The sequence below is a fragment of the Papaver somniferum genome, chromosome 2 (assembly GCF_003573695.1).
Source record: "Papaver somniferum cultivar HN1 chromosome 2, ASM357369v1, whole genome shotgun sequence".
Classification (NCBI taxonomy): Eukaryota; Viridiplantae; Streptophyta; class Magnoliopsida; order Ranunculales; family Papaveraceae; genus Papaver; species Papaver somniferum.
The window spans coordinates 148,944,990-148,957,759 of record NC_039359.1 but is presented as its reverse complement, the minus strand read 5'-3'; the positions used below and the strand labels follow the sequence as shown (position 1 = coordinate 148,957,759).

Sequence of the window (12,770 nt, the reverse complement as noted above, 5' to 3'; positions counted from 1 at the left end):
AGTCTAACTGTCAAACAAACACAGAGTTTGCTCCAAAATAAAAACAATAAAAATAAAACATGTATGCTTTATTCCCAGTTCCGAACGCTAATGTGTCTCCAACTGTGCTATAATTGAACACTGAGTAAATTTTTTTTTTTTTTAAATAAACTTTGGCGTACACTTAATGATTCACTCACTCTTGCAATATTGTTCACGGGTCTACACTAACTTTTACCCGAGTCATCACTTTGGCCTGATTAAAAAAGAAACACAAGTTACAAAACGAAATTGTCCATTTGCAAAACAGACTTTATTCATGACATAACCGAGAAGAGTAGTTGAGAAATGTGACTGAATGCTCTCTTTAAAAACAACGAGACGAGGAACACTGAGAATCTATGTGGGAACAAAGAAGAGTTGGAAGAAAACCATGGAAATACCTCCAGCAAAACTCAGTGTGTTTGATATTGGAAAAGCTGATGCCGGTTTATTGCAAAGTAAAGAGCTTTATCAGGTAACTCGTTCACATAACTGATGAATTTATGAGATATTTTAAAGTTATGATCCTGAATATATTTAAACACGCGGGAGTATAAACCAGAGAGGGAGTGACATATACGTACTAGACATATAAGATTGGCCATTGTCGAGTTTCTTCTTCTTTTTGAGTATTTTACCTTTTGATTTTGATGTACAGTATATCTTGGAGACAAATGTGTACCCAAATGAGGCTGAAGTTCTAAAGGAGCTAAGAGAAATTACTGTTACCCAACCATGGTAAGTGTTTTAGGCCTACCATGAAATCTTTAGGCTGACCATGAAATCTTTAGAATATTATTTACCAACTATTTTCTACCGGGTTTTGTTATTTTGTTATTTTGATCTAACAATCTTCAAATCTTTGCATGACACTCATTGCAGGAGCGTGATGCTTTGTGCAGCAGATGAAGGTCCAATAATGTCATTAGTTTTAAAGATTTTTAATGCAAAAAAGACGATTGAGATTGGAGTGTACACTGGATACTCACTCCTTGTCACTGCTCTTGCACTTCCGGAAGATGGCAAAGTTAGTTCGAGATTGGACTTCCGTTCTTTAAAAAAGCTACGGTAGAACATAAGGTGGAGTTCATTGAGTCTATTGCTCTCCCTGTTCTTGACAAACTACTAGAAGATGTAAGTACATGCAATAGTCTTCGACAGTGTTCATCATATACCCGGGTTTAAATTAATTAATATACCTTAAGCTTTTTTCATTAATCGTGTGCAGCCAAAGAATGAAGGATCATTTGACTATGCATTCGTTGACGCCGACAAGGGAAATTACAAAAATTATCATGAAAGACTACTAAAACTAGTCAGGGTCGGAGGAATGATTCTCTATGATAACACACTTTGGTCGGGTACGGTTGCATGGGAAGATGATTCTTCGCTTGATGAACATATGAAGAGCGTTAAAGATGTCTTTGTTGATTTAAACAAGAAACTTGCATCTGATTCTCGCATTCAGATTTTACAACTCCCTGTTGGTGATGGTCTCACAATGTGTATGCGCCTTCATTGATATATTTACTATTGAAAGGCAAAGACCAGTCCGAAGTTGCTTGGTCATCCTTTTTACCGGTGGGAATGTTTTTCATGCCGGTGGACATATGCATGGTTAAAAGAAAACAATGGCCAAGAGGCGTATAATTATCTTTTTCTCAGTGTATCTTATCGTGGTATCGTCATAGATCGGCCAAAGTATTTAACACTCTTCGACTGATGGAGATTAAGTTAGTGCCATGTTACCATTCTTGTCTCAGAACCATACATATTCTGCCGCCCAATTTTAAGCGAATGTGGATTCATTCAGGCCGCTTGCAGTCCTTGAGTTTAATTATAGCTACGGAGTCGAAGCACATTAAGGTGTCATGTTACCCTCTTCAACCACCAATATTAATATGTATGGACCTCTTCTAAATACGATGCCATGCCAAAGTCTTGAAATGTATTAGGTAGACGCCAAAGTCCAAACATTATTAAATGAGGTGCCGTAATTAGATGAGGTCCAAACATTGTTAAGTGGTTTCCAAGTTTTAGCCAACCAATCTGTGGTCCGCTAAGTTTATTTGCGGTGTTCAACTAGTATAATATATCCCGGAAACACTAAATTTTCTTCGTCATCTTCTCTTCACCGTCAAATTTTAGGTTTCTCCTAGTGCAAAAAATTTACACAACATGAATGATACCATGAAGATTGAAGTAGTATCAAAAGAGTCCATTAAACCCTCATTTCCGACTCCCAATAACGTCAAAACTCACACTTTATCCAATTTAGATCAGCTTTTTCCTCCGTTGTATGTTGATCACCTCCTTTACTATCCAAACTTGGAGACTAATGACAGCACTAGCAGCCTTGGCGATGAGGAGGACGGTAAGAACATGATCATTTCAGTACCATCTCGTCGTCGCTGTGATGTTCTCAAGAAATCTTTAGCTGAGACATTAACCAGATACTATCCATTGGCTGGAAGGATAAAAGATGATAAATCGGTTGAGTGTAATGACGAGGGTGTGGATTATATCGAGGCCAGAGTGGTTGGTAGTGTAGTCTCTCAAGTTATACAACTCGCCAGTTCTGATATTGAGATTATGGAACCATTCCTACCTTACGAGCCTTATGGAGTGGCGTCGGCGCTTAGGCGAGGGGGACTACACTTGAACTCCAAAGCTCTCTTAAAAATCCAAGTCAATGTATCTGATTGTGGTGGAATGGTTATTTGTCTCTCCTACTCACACAAGATAATTGATGCCTCTTCGTTCGCTAATTTTGTGAAGGATTGGACAGCAACAGCTCGCGCTAGTTCTGATACTCACGATGATGAACTAAAGGTTGCAGCGGTTGATAAGTCTTGTTACATATTTTCATCCATCTTCCCACCAGCAAATTTCAGCCACCAAGAAGAAAAAGACTCTGCAGAAGTCCAAATTATACCTCATAAAATTGAGATACTGACTAAAAGATTTGTGTTCAAGGATTCTAGTATAGCCACACTTAAGAAAAAGTGCATCCACGTAAACTCCAATAACGGATCAGATCAGGTCGATAGGCAAGAACATAACAAGCAGCAGATGCCGACACGATTTGAAGCGTTAACATCCTTTATATGGATGTGTTTCATGGATGTGGATCTTCGATTCAAAGTAAGACAGATAGACGATGCTGTCATCCCTGACAATGCTGTAAAAGCTGTTTGTGATCCCAAGCAGGTGCAGTACGTAGCATCCTTTCCAATAAATTTGAGAACTAGGACGATTCCGCCTTTGCCAGACAATACTTTTGGGAATATGACTGATAATGCAATTGTAGAAGTATCCCGTAACCTAACCGGTAACAATGGTTTTCATGATGAAAGGCAATACTATCCAGAATTGGTGTCCAAGATCAAGGATTCCATAAAGTTGGTCGACAATGAGCACGTGAAAGCCATGAAAAGCAACTTTGCAATCTCATGCAACCATATGAAGTTGCATCAAATGTTTAAGGAAGGGACATCAAATGATGATCATAAGACGTTTTTAATGTTCAGCAGTTGGTGTAGGTTCCCCATATATGAAGCAAACTTTGGTTGGGGAAAACCCAGTTGGGCTAGCATTTCTAAGCTACTTTATAAAAATTGTGTTATGTTCATCGATACACCTTCAGGGGATGGGATAGAAGCCTGGGTAAGCTTGAAAGAGGAAGATATGGTTGAATTTGAACGTCACGAAGAACTCCTTGCATTGGCTTCTTAAGAGTTCATTTCTTGCGTTTTGACCTTTCTGATCCTTTATGTATGGTTATCTTTGTGTTTGCTTAGGTCTGTTTGTTGGTAGGTTGCTCTTGTCTAATTAATTTTCTAATGTTGTATGTTTTTTCTTTCGTTGGATTCTTGCTTGGGTTGGAGTGTTTGTAATGTGTTTGTTTTTTTTTCTAAAAATAAAGCAACCCTAAATTGTGGCACCACCAAACATGCATGTGCATGTAAAAGCAATTAATATATATAAGTTTTATGATGGAAGGATTTCATCCTCCAAATCCCATGCACGCCATCTCAGCACTTGTTATGGAAGTACTGGAGTTCCTACGGAGAGATAAATCAAGTTTAACGTCATGAGCAACCAAGCTTTCTTTCATCGTTCGATCTGTTTCTCTTCTGCTAAAACTATCTTCCACCACCACTAATGGCCAACCACATGAACTCATTCATCTTCATCTCCATTGATTGATGTAGTATTATATATAAAAATCAAAATCAGTACGAAAAACTCCATTAATTTAGCCTCCATTAAAATCCCAATCGGAATGACAACTGTTTGAAAGATTTGATTGGTTAAGAGAAGTGGGATCGTCAATTTGAGTAAAACGATCCTTTTTTTTCTTCCAGTTTCTAAACTTTGTTCATAGATTGTTCATCTGTTTGCGATCCTGCTTGATGATAATTCTGTCTGCGAAAGATTAGTCTAGGGTTTGAAATCATGATCATGTTTTGAAGAAGAAGAACAAAAAAAAGACGAGGTATGCTTCCAAAGAATCTATACTCTACTCTTTGGTATTCATCGTAACTATTCGGTAAATCCTGATCATGTTGTGAAGAAGAAGAACAAAAGAAGATTTACTTAATTTTTTTATTTTGATAAATGTGACGTGGTAACAGCAAAGTATGTCTCTCTCCGACGCATACACTGCCACGTTAATTATTCAGCTGTTCAAGTAGCACGATTGCTGTCTGTCTAATCAAATTTAGATTCGACATCATATTCATAAGTACTATATTTATAGTACGTTGAAGTTGTGGTGGATAGAAACCCTACCTTCTGAGCTCTGTAAGGTTTTTGAGGTTGCCACCCCACCCTATCTTGAATCAGATGTGCTACTGTATTTACACAAGGAGAACTACGATTAATTGGGTTCATCCACATATGTGATGTAACCAACCTATATTAATGAAGCAAGGTATTAGAAAAGTATCGATATCATTTAGCGCCAACTGAGTTTAATGTGCGTGGTTGAATAAACAAGGAAAACAATTGTACTTCTTGTCAAGATTCATATAAATAAAGTTGCTTTTATCTATTCATTTTGCTAATTCTTAACTAAGTATTTCATTTTGCTTTTTGTATATAAAATTCTAGGTAAATATACATTAAGCTTTCATTTGGTGAATATTTTTCAGAAACTAACATCGATTGTTTTTGTTTCTAATGGGGGAGAACCTCGACTCCAACTGTCGGAAAGTTTGTGTGGAAACTTTTGACGATGAACATATTGTGAATCTTGATGTCAAGATTATAGGAGAACCAACTTTGGTTCCTCCGGCAGAGGAGACGCCAAAGCGTATATACTTCTTGTCAAACATTGACAGGGGAGCCGACATGATTCAAACTTTTAATTGTTTTAGAAAAACATTTGATGAAAAAATATTAGATGCGGCTCAAGCCTTAAAAGATGGCTTAGCGAAAGTTCTTGTTCACTACTATCCTTTTGCTGGACGTCTTATGTTGAATGAGAAAAATAAGTTTGCAATAGATTGCACTGGCGAGGGTGCTCTTTCTATTGAGTCTGAGGCCGACTGTACGTTGGAAGAGATCGGTGATTTAACGCAACCCAATTCTGATACTTATAAGAAACTTGTTTATGGCAATCCTGGTCCAGTAAACATACATGAAAATCCTCCTCTCATTGTAGTTCAGGTTTATAATACATGCTGCCTTTACGAAATTATTTCTTGAACTTGTCTTCATTAAGTACGTTATGTATTATTCAGAGTATTTTCTTTCTTCTTAACTTCCTAGTCTTTTCTTTCTGTGTGAAGGTGACCAAATTCAAGTGCGCGCGGAGGATTTATTCTTGGACTAAGCACGAATCACGCAGTATCTGATGGAATTGGTACAATGGAATTCGTGAGTTCATTGGGTGAAGTTACGAGAGGAATGCCATTAACAAAACCACCGTTCCTTGATCGAACCTTACTGAAAGCACGAACCCCACTTAAGATACAGTTCAACCATGTACTCGAGGAAATCACAGACATATCAATCACAAATACTCTTTGGAAGGAAGAAAAGCTCCTTAGTAAATCCTTCATTTTTCACCCCGGCAAGCTAGAAAGACTAAAGAACAAAGCCATGGAAGATGGTGATAAGAACTTAATAGTTCTTACCCACGGCAAGCAGAGTAGACTTTAAAAGAACACAGAAACTTAGAACAAACTTATAATTCTCATAGATAATCAAATTAATAACACTAGACCTTCTTATATAGGCCACTGAACTATAAAATTAAGGAAAGGTAACCTAAAAAGGAAACTACTTCTATAACTAGGAATCTAACATAAAATTCTTAAAACAGAACAATTTCCAAAAATAAACTAATGCGTAAAATAAGAGAATTTAGGGATTTCTAACCCTAACCCTAATTTTAATTAAGAATTCTAAATAATTGGGGATTTCTTATCATTCCCTCCCCCTTAAGATTTTCCTTGACCTCAAGGATCAGTTCAACCATGGAGATTACTGGATCAACCTCATCTTCTTCTTCTGGTAGATTATCCCCAACAACTGTGTTAGGAAACAAAGCCTTCTCCAGAAACGATACATGAAATACCGAATGTATCTTTGACTCCTTAGGAAAGTCCAATCGATAAGCCACAGGTCTTATACACTCCAAAATCTTATAAGGTCCAAAATATCGTGGAGATAATTTTTGGTTCTTCCTTTGCACATTAGAATTTTGCCGATATGGCTGCAACTTCAGATACACATAATCCCCAACTTGATATACAACGTCCCGACGTCCTTCATCTTCCCTTAGCTTCATTTTATTCTGCACCACTTGAAGTTGATCCTTAATCATTGATAAAACTTTATTCCTCTTGGTTATTGCCTCATCCAAAGTTGTGGTTGTCGCTTCTCCTGGTAAATAAGTTGCTAATACCGGAGGAGGAATGCCATACAAAGCCTCAAACAGTGTAGTATTAGTTGAAGTATGATAGGATGTATTATACCAATACTCTGCCCATGGTAACCAAGATGACCATCCTTTTGGTTTATTTCCAGCGAAACACCGTAAGTAGCCTTCCAAACATCTATTAACCACTTCAGTTTGACCGTCGGTTTGTGGATGATAGGAGGAACTCATTCTTAACTGAGTTCCACGTAGGCAAAACAACTCTTTCCAAAAATTACTTGTACATACAGCATCCCTATCAGAAACTATAGATTGAGGAAATCCATGAAGTTTGATGATTGTTTCTAAAAACTTCTGGGCTACCGATGTGGCTGTATATGGATGTTTTAATGCAAGAAAATGGGCATATTTAGTTAGTCGATCCACCACTACAAGAATCACAGTTTTCCCTTTAGACTTTGGCAACCCTTCAACAAAATCCATGGATATATTTGTCCATATTGTAATAGAAATCGGCAATGGTTGAAGATATCCTGCTGGAGAAAGAGTACTATATTTATTCCTTTGGCAAACATCACAGCAAGCAATGTAGTCTCTCACCTCTTTATGCATTCTAGACCAGTAGAACAACTAAGATAAACGTTTTACTGTCTTCAAATATCCAGCATGACCAGCAATTGAAGAGTCATGAAACTTAGCTAGTAGTAGTGCCTTCCACCTTGAAGTAGGACTTATCACTAGTTGATGTTGTTTATAGTAAACTAAACCATCTCGTACGGTAAAGTTATTCTTGCCGAAAGATGGCTGACTCACTTTAAAGATGAAATATGTGATCCACGGATCTGTTTTTAGTTCAGCCAATAGGTCTTCCATCCAAGCACAACTAATATAAGTTACAGAACAAATTTCACCGTTTTCAAATTTTCGAGAAAGTGCATCGGCAACCTTGTTAGACGATCCCTTCTTGTACTCAATCGCGTAGTCATAGCCTAATAATTTTGTTAACCATTTTTGTTGTGCCGGTGTTACATCTCTAGCATCCAAAAAATACTTTAAACTTTGTTGGTCTGCCCGAATAAGAAATCTTCTCCCGATTAGATAAGGTCGCCATTTAGTAACCGCATGAACTATTGCTAACAACTCTTTCTCATAAGTTGACAAACCCATATGACGAGGTCCAAGTGGCTTACTTGTGAAAGCAATTGGCCTACCTTCTTGCATCAAAAATTCACCTATTCCTACTCCACAAGCATCACTTTCAATAGTGAAGGTCTTTGTAAAGTCAGGTAATGCTAGCACGGGTGTGGATGTCATTACACTTTTCAATTTAACAAATGCGTTTGTTGCTTCATCTGTCCACAGAAAAACCGTCTTTTTTAGCAATTTTGTAAGTGGTGCTGCAATATTAGCATAACCTTGTACAAATTTTCTATAATATCCTGTCAAACCTAGGAATCATCGTAAAGCCTTGACAGTTCTTGGTAACGTCCAGTCCAACATATCCCGTATCTTGCTAGGATCAGCTTCCACTCCTCCTCTGGAGATGATATGACCCAAATACTCAACCCTCTCAGTACCAAAAGAACATTTACTTAATTTGACCTTAAGTTGATGGCTTTCTAATATCAGGTTTAGTTCACGAAGGTGCAATAAATGTGCTTCCCAGGTAGGACTATAGATCAGAATATCATCAAAGAAAACCAAGACAGATTTTCTTAATTGATTTCTGAACACATCATTCATAAGATGTTGAAATGTAGATGGAGCATTAGTTAATCCAAACGGCATCACTAGGAATTCATAGTGTCCGTCACGGGTTCGAAAAGCTGTTTTGTAGATATCTTGTTCATACATCCTAATTTGATGATAACCCGATCGTAAATCTAGCTTCGAAAAGAATAAAGCTCCATGTAGTTAATCCAAACGGCATCACTAGGAATTCATAGTGTCCGTCACGGGTTCGAAAAGCTGTTTTGTAGATATCTTGTTCATACATCCTAATTTGATGATAACCCGATCGTAAATGACTGGAATAGGAAACTTATCCTTGATAGTATCCTGGCTTAAAGCTCTATAATCAATACACGTATGCCAAGTGCCATCTTTTTTCTTAACTAACAAAACAGGAGAAGAGAAAGGACTCGTGCTTGGCCTAACTAATCCTGAGTCTACCAACTCTTTTTGATTGGTTTTGTCCCTTATTATTCCCAACTGCTTTGCTTTCCACAAGTTGGCCGATCCTCTCAATTAACAAAGCTTGATTTGATGTCATCTCAGCCATCTTCTCCGTTAGCTCACCTAATTGCTTCTCCATAATTACTTGTTTTTGTTTTCGAGTTTTGGTCATAAACAGGATACGCCTGCTCTGATACCAATTGATAAGAACTTAATAGTTCTTACCCACGACCAACAGAGTAGACTTTAAAAGAACACAGAAACTTAGAACAAACTTATAATTCTCATAGATAATCAAACTAATAACACTAGACCTTCTTATATAGGCCACTGAACTATAAAATTAAGGAAAGGTAACCTAGAAAGGAAACTACTTCTATAACTAGGAATCTAAAATAAAATTCTTAAAACATAACAATTTCCAAAAATAAACTAATGCCTAAAACAAGAAAATTTAGAGATTTCTAACCCTAACCCTAATTTTAATTAAGAATTCTAAGTAATTGGGGATTTCTTATCCGATGGGGTTCTAAAAAAGTGAACCACTTTCGAAGTACTTACTTCTTTCATTTGGAGAGCGAGAACTAAATCATTAAGACTTCATCCTGATCAACAAGGAAGGCTACTCTTTCCTGTTGATGCTCGTTCTAGATTCGACCCGCCATTACCGAAAGTTACTTTGGCAATGCAATCGTGTTAAAGAACTGCCACTGCAGCGTGAGTGAAATGCTAGAAAGTCCATTGTCATCAACAATAGAAAGAATTCAACAATTAATTAGGTTGGTTACAAACGAATACATGAGATCGACCATAGATTCCTTAGAAGAATACGAGCCGCCATTACCTAAAGATCACACCCTATTTCTAAGTGTTTGGGCTAGGATAGGATTCTACGATATGGATTTTGGTTGGGGAGGGCCTATTTTCTCAGGCCCTCCAACTTTGCCAACAAATGTAGTCTTTTTCTTGGCTCATGGAGAAGAAAGGAAAAGCATAAACTTGTGTCTATGTCTCCCTGTTTCTGCCATGAAGATCTTCGAAGAAACAATTACTACAATCGATTAGAACCGAGAGAAAAATCTATATGATTCCATATATACATACATATATTACATAAAAATAAAAAACAAAGAGCTTGATTAATATTTGGTATGCATGACTGTGTGTAATTAATTGCACCTGCACGTAACGTAATACTAAAAACGTAGTATTATATCTGCATATAACGAAGCAAATTGTTTTTTTTTGTTTTCTTTTGAATTCTTGTTAAACTTATTCGCTAAGCTTCAAGATCTTTGTACTTCGTAAGTTCTATATATCTTCCCTTCTGATAAAAAAAAATGTAATACTAAAAACCCCAAGGACATCATGTATAACATCACACCATTCATACCGGCTAAGACACAAAAACTCACACTGATTTATGAATTGCATTTTCATTTTCGTAAATATAAAAACCAGGCTTCTACATACGTCTAATTTCTTTTCATGGAAGGAACATCCAACAAACTTATGGTGTTCGTTTTATTAGTAAGAAATAAAACTTGGTGTTTTCTTACCAAGCAAAGAGTTTTATCTAAACTACCGTTTATTGGCTTAAAGGTTCTCAAGGATCTACGTAAAGATTCTGCAATCCGTGCAACGTATGTTGGTGAAGTTTATCATGACAATACTTGCAATTGAGCGAAATAAAAATGAGTTCAGCTATAGCCAGGCTATGCAATCAGCGACAACTGTGTCAAAACTCAGAATAAACTTGTGTTTTAAACCAAGTTGATCTATATAAACCATCAGATTATTAGTTTTTATAGAAATTTTCAAATAAATTAGAAAATTCTGTTCGCTATGGTACATACATACTTGTTCATCGAAAACAAATGTATCAATCGCGGTTTTTTCAACAAACCCTAATTTAGGATATCTCATAGCTTGAGCTAGACCATCCTTTGCATAAGGATGAGCTGGACCACAGATCGGTGCCCATAGTTGATCATATGGGACTTAGTCGGTGATTAATTTGTGCCACAAGTGAAACTCTATTTTAAGCAATCTTGTTCTTAAAGTTTAGGAATTCTTAAGAACTAAGTTAGGAAAACTTGTTCCCAAAGTTAGGTATTCTTAAGGGCCGAGTTTGTATATAGGACTACAAATGTAGGTTTGTAGATAATCCAAAGAAGAGTGGTAAATCCTTGTGCTTAGGATTTTCGTCTCTTTGTTAGGGAGGGTCGTGCGCTACCGTGAAGGTCAATATCGGTGTGACAGAAAAACTTGTAGAGAGAGGATTTGGTGTTATAGTGTGTCGGGTTTCTAGTTTCCATGTTTCTCCTCTGATACTAGCAGCTGTGAAGACGGTGTAAAAGAGAAGACATGAGGCTGGTTCGAGGAATGGTTAGATAATTGGTTTCTATGGTTTCTTCAATGGTGTTCTCAGGTATGTCTTATTAACTCCTTGGTCTTGTCTTGGGTTGCGGAAAGATCATTTAATGGTTTATGATTTAATGGAAGTTTTTCTGGTGGTGTTGGCCATAGATGTAGCCTATAAAGGTGAAACACTTATATCTTGTGTTGTGGTTGTGTGTTTGTTTATCTTATCTCTATTTCTTATTATTTCTCTCATGTTCGGTTCAAATCACCAATTGCCCTTTGTGATCCTGATTTCCGCTGCGCTCGGGGTGCCAATTTTCCTAACAATTGGTATCAGAGAAAGGACGGGCTGGTGTGATTGAACCTGGAATTGAACGGTGATTTATTGTTCGGGTGGAGAAATATTTTTTGAAGATGATGTTTCAACCCGTGCTTACAGAAAGATGGATTTGTGATGTGATTTACAAATCAGAGGTTCAACTTGGTAGAAGTGTATGTTCTTTGTTTCGGTTTTATGATGTAGTATGGGATGTAGAATAAAGCGGAATGAGGTGGAATACATATATACTTGTTGAAGATTGTTAGTAATCATACACTATAAAGAATGGGTTACAAAGTTTGAAGAAAGGATGGGGTCGTGAGGTCTCATGTAGAAGCAAGTCCAGCAAACGCTTCAAAGTTATGCACGAGATTTTATAGATTTGTGTTCTTAAGTCTATGTTAAAGTATTCTTGATGGCTTGCATGTTATATCAAGAATGTTCCCAATCTCGAAAGAATGTACCACGGTAGTATGGGCATTCACACGGTATTTTTTCTGAGCGAGTATGTTGGTTGTGATGGTGGTAAAAATATGTCAGATTGGTGATGGCTTTGAGAATCTCTTAAAGGATTAAGCCTGTTAATCACAGTGAGATATCTGATTGTTTGTTTCAAATACACGGTAATCTTGACATGTGATGGAGTATGATATTGAAGCTAATTCTTCCTTTCTGGGTTAGAGTTCAATATGTTGTTAGCTTACTGGTTAGGTGGAGCTAGCGGTGATTCTTCTGGATGGTTCTATTGGTGAAAAATGGTGGAGTCTGTGCAAGGATTCATTGATGGTGATTGAAGATTTTCATGGTGTTTGTGAAACATGATCAATTTCACAAGTGTTCTTCTAGTAGAATATGATCTGAAGACTTTTATATATGTCATGGTGGTTTTTTGTCTAAGAGATGGTTCTATGGAGATGGAAGTTCGGGTCTGAGCTTCAAAAGTAATTCTACTAGTATATAGAGATGGTGAATAACTCTGGTTGAAGATGAAGGTAGTTTCCT

The 12,770-nt window shown here is 37.0% G+C and overlaps 1 protein-coding gene and 1 pseudogene across 1 annotated transcript; both read left to right on the top strand.

Annotated features, from left to right (window-relative positions):
* The first annotated feature begins 412 nt into the window (after positions 1–412).
* Positions 413–1,543, top strand: LOC113352194 (annotated as a pseudogene).
* Positions 1,544–2,199: 656 nt separating this feature from the next.
* On the top strand, positions 2,200–3,756 carry LOC113352193 (vinorine synthase-like). The gene has a single exon (XM_026596042.1). It carries the CDS (start codon positions 2,200–2,202, stop codon positions 3,754–3,756), a length of 1,557 nt encoding a protein of 518 aa, XP_026451827.1.
* The last annotated feature ends 9,014 nt before the right edge of the window (positions 3,757–12,770 follow it).

Excerpts from the sequence above, each read along its gene's own strand:
- LOC113352193 (XM_026596042.1), top strand. The coding sequence starts at position 2,200 with ATGAATGATACCATGAAGATTGAAGTAGTATCAAAAGAGTCCATTAAA.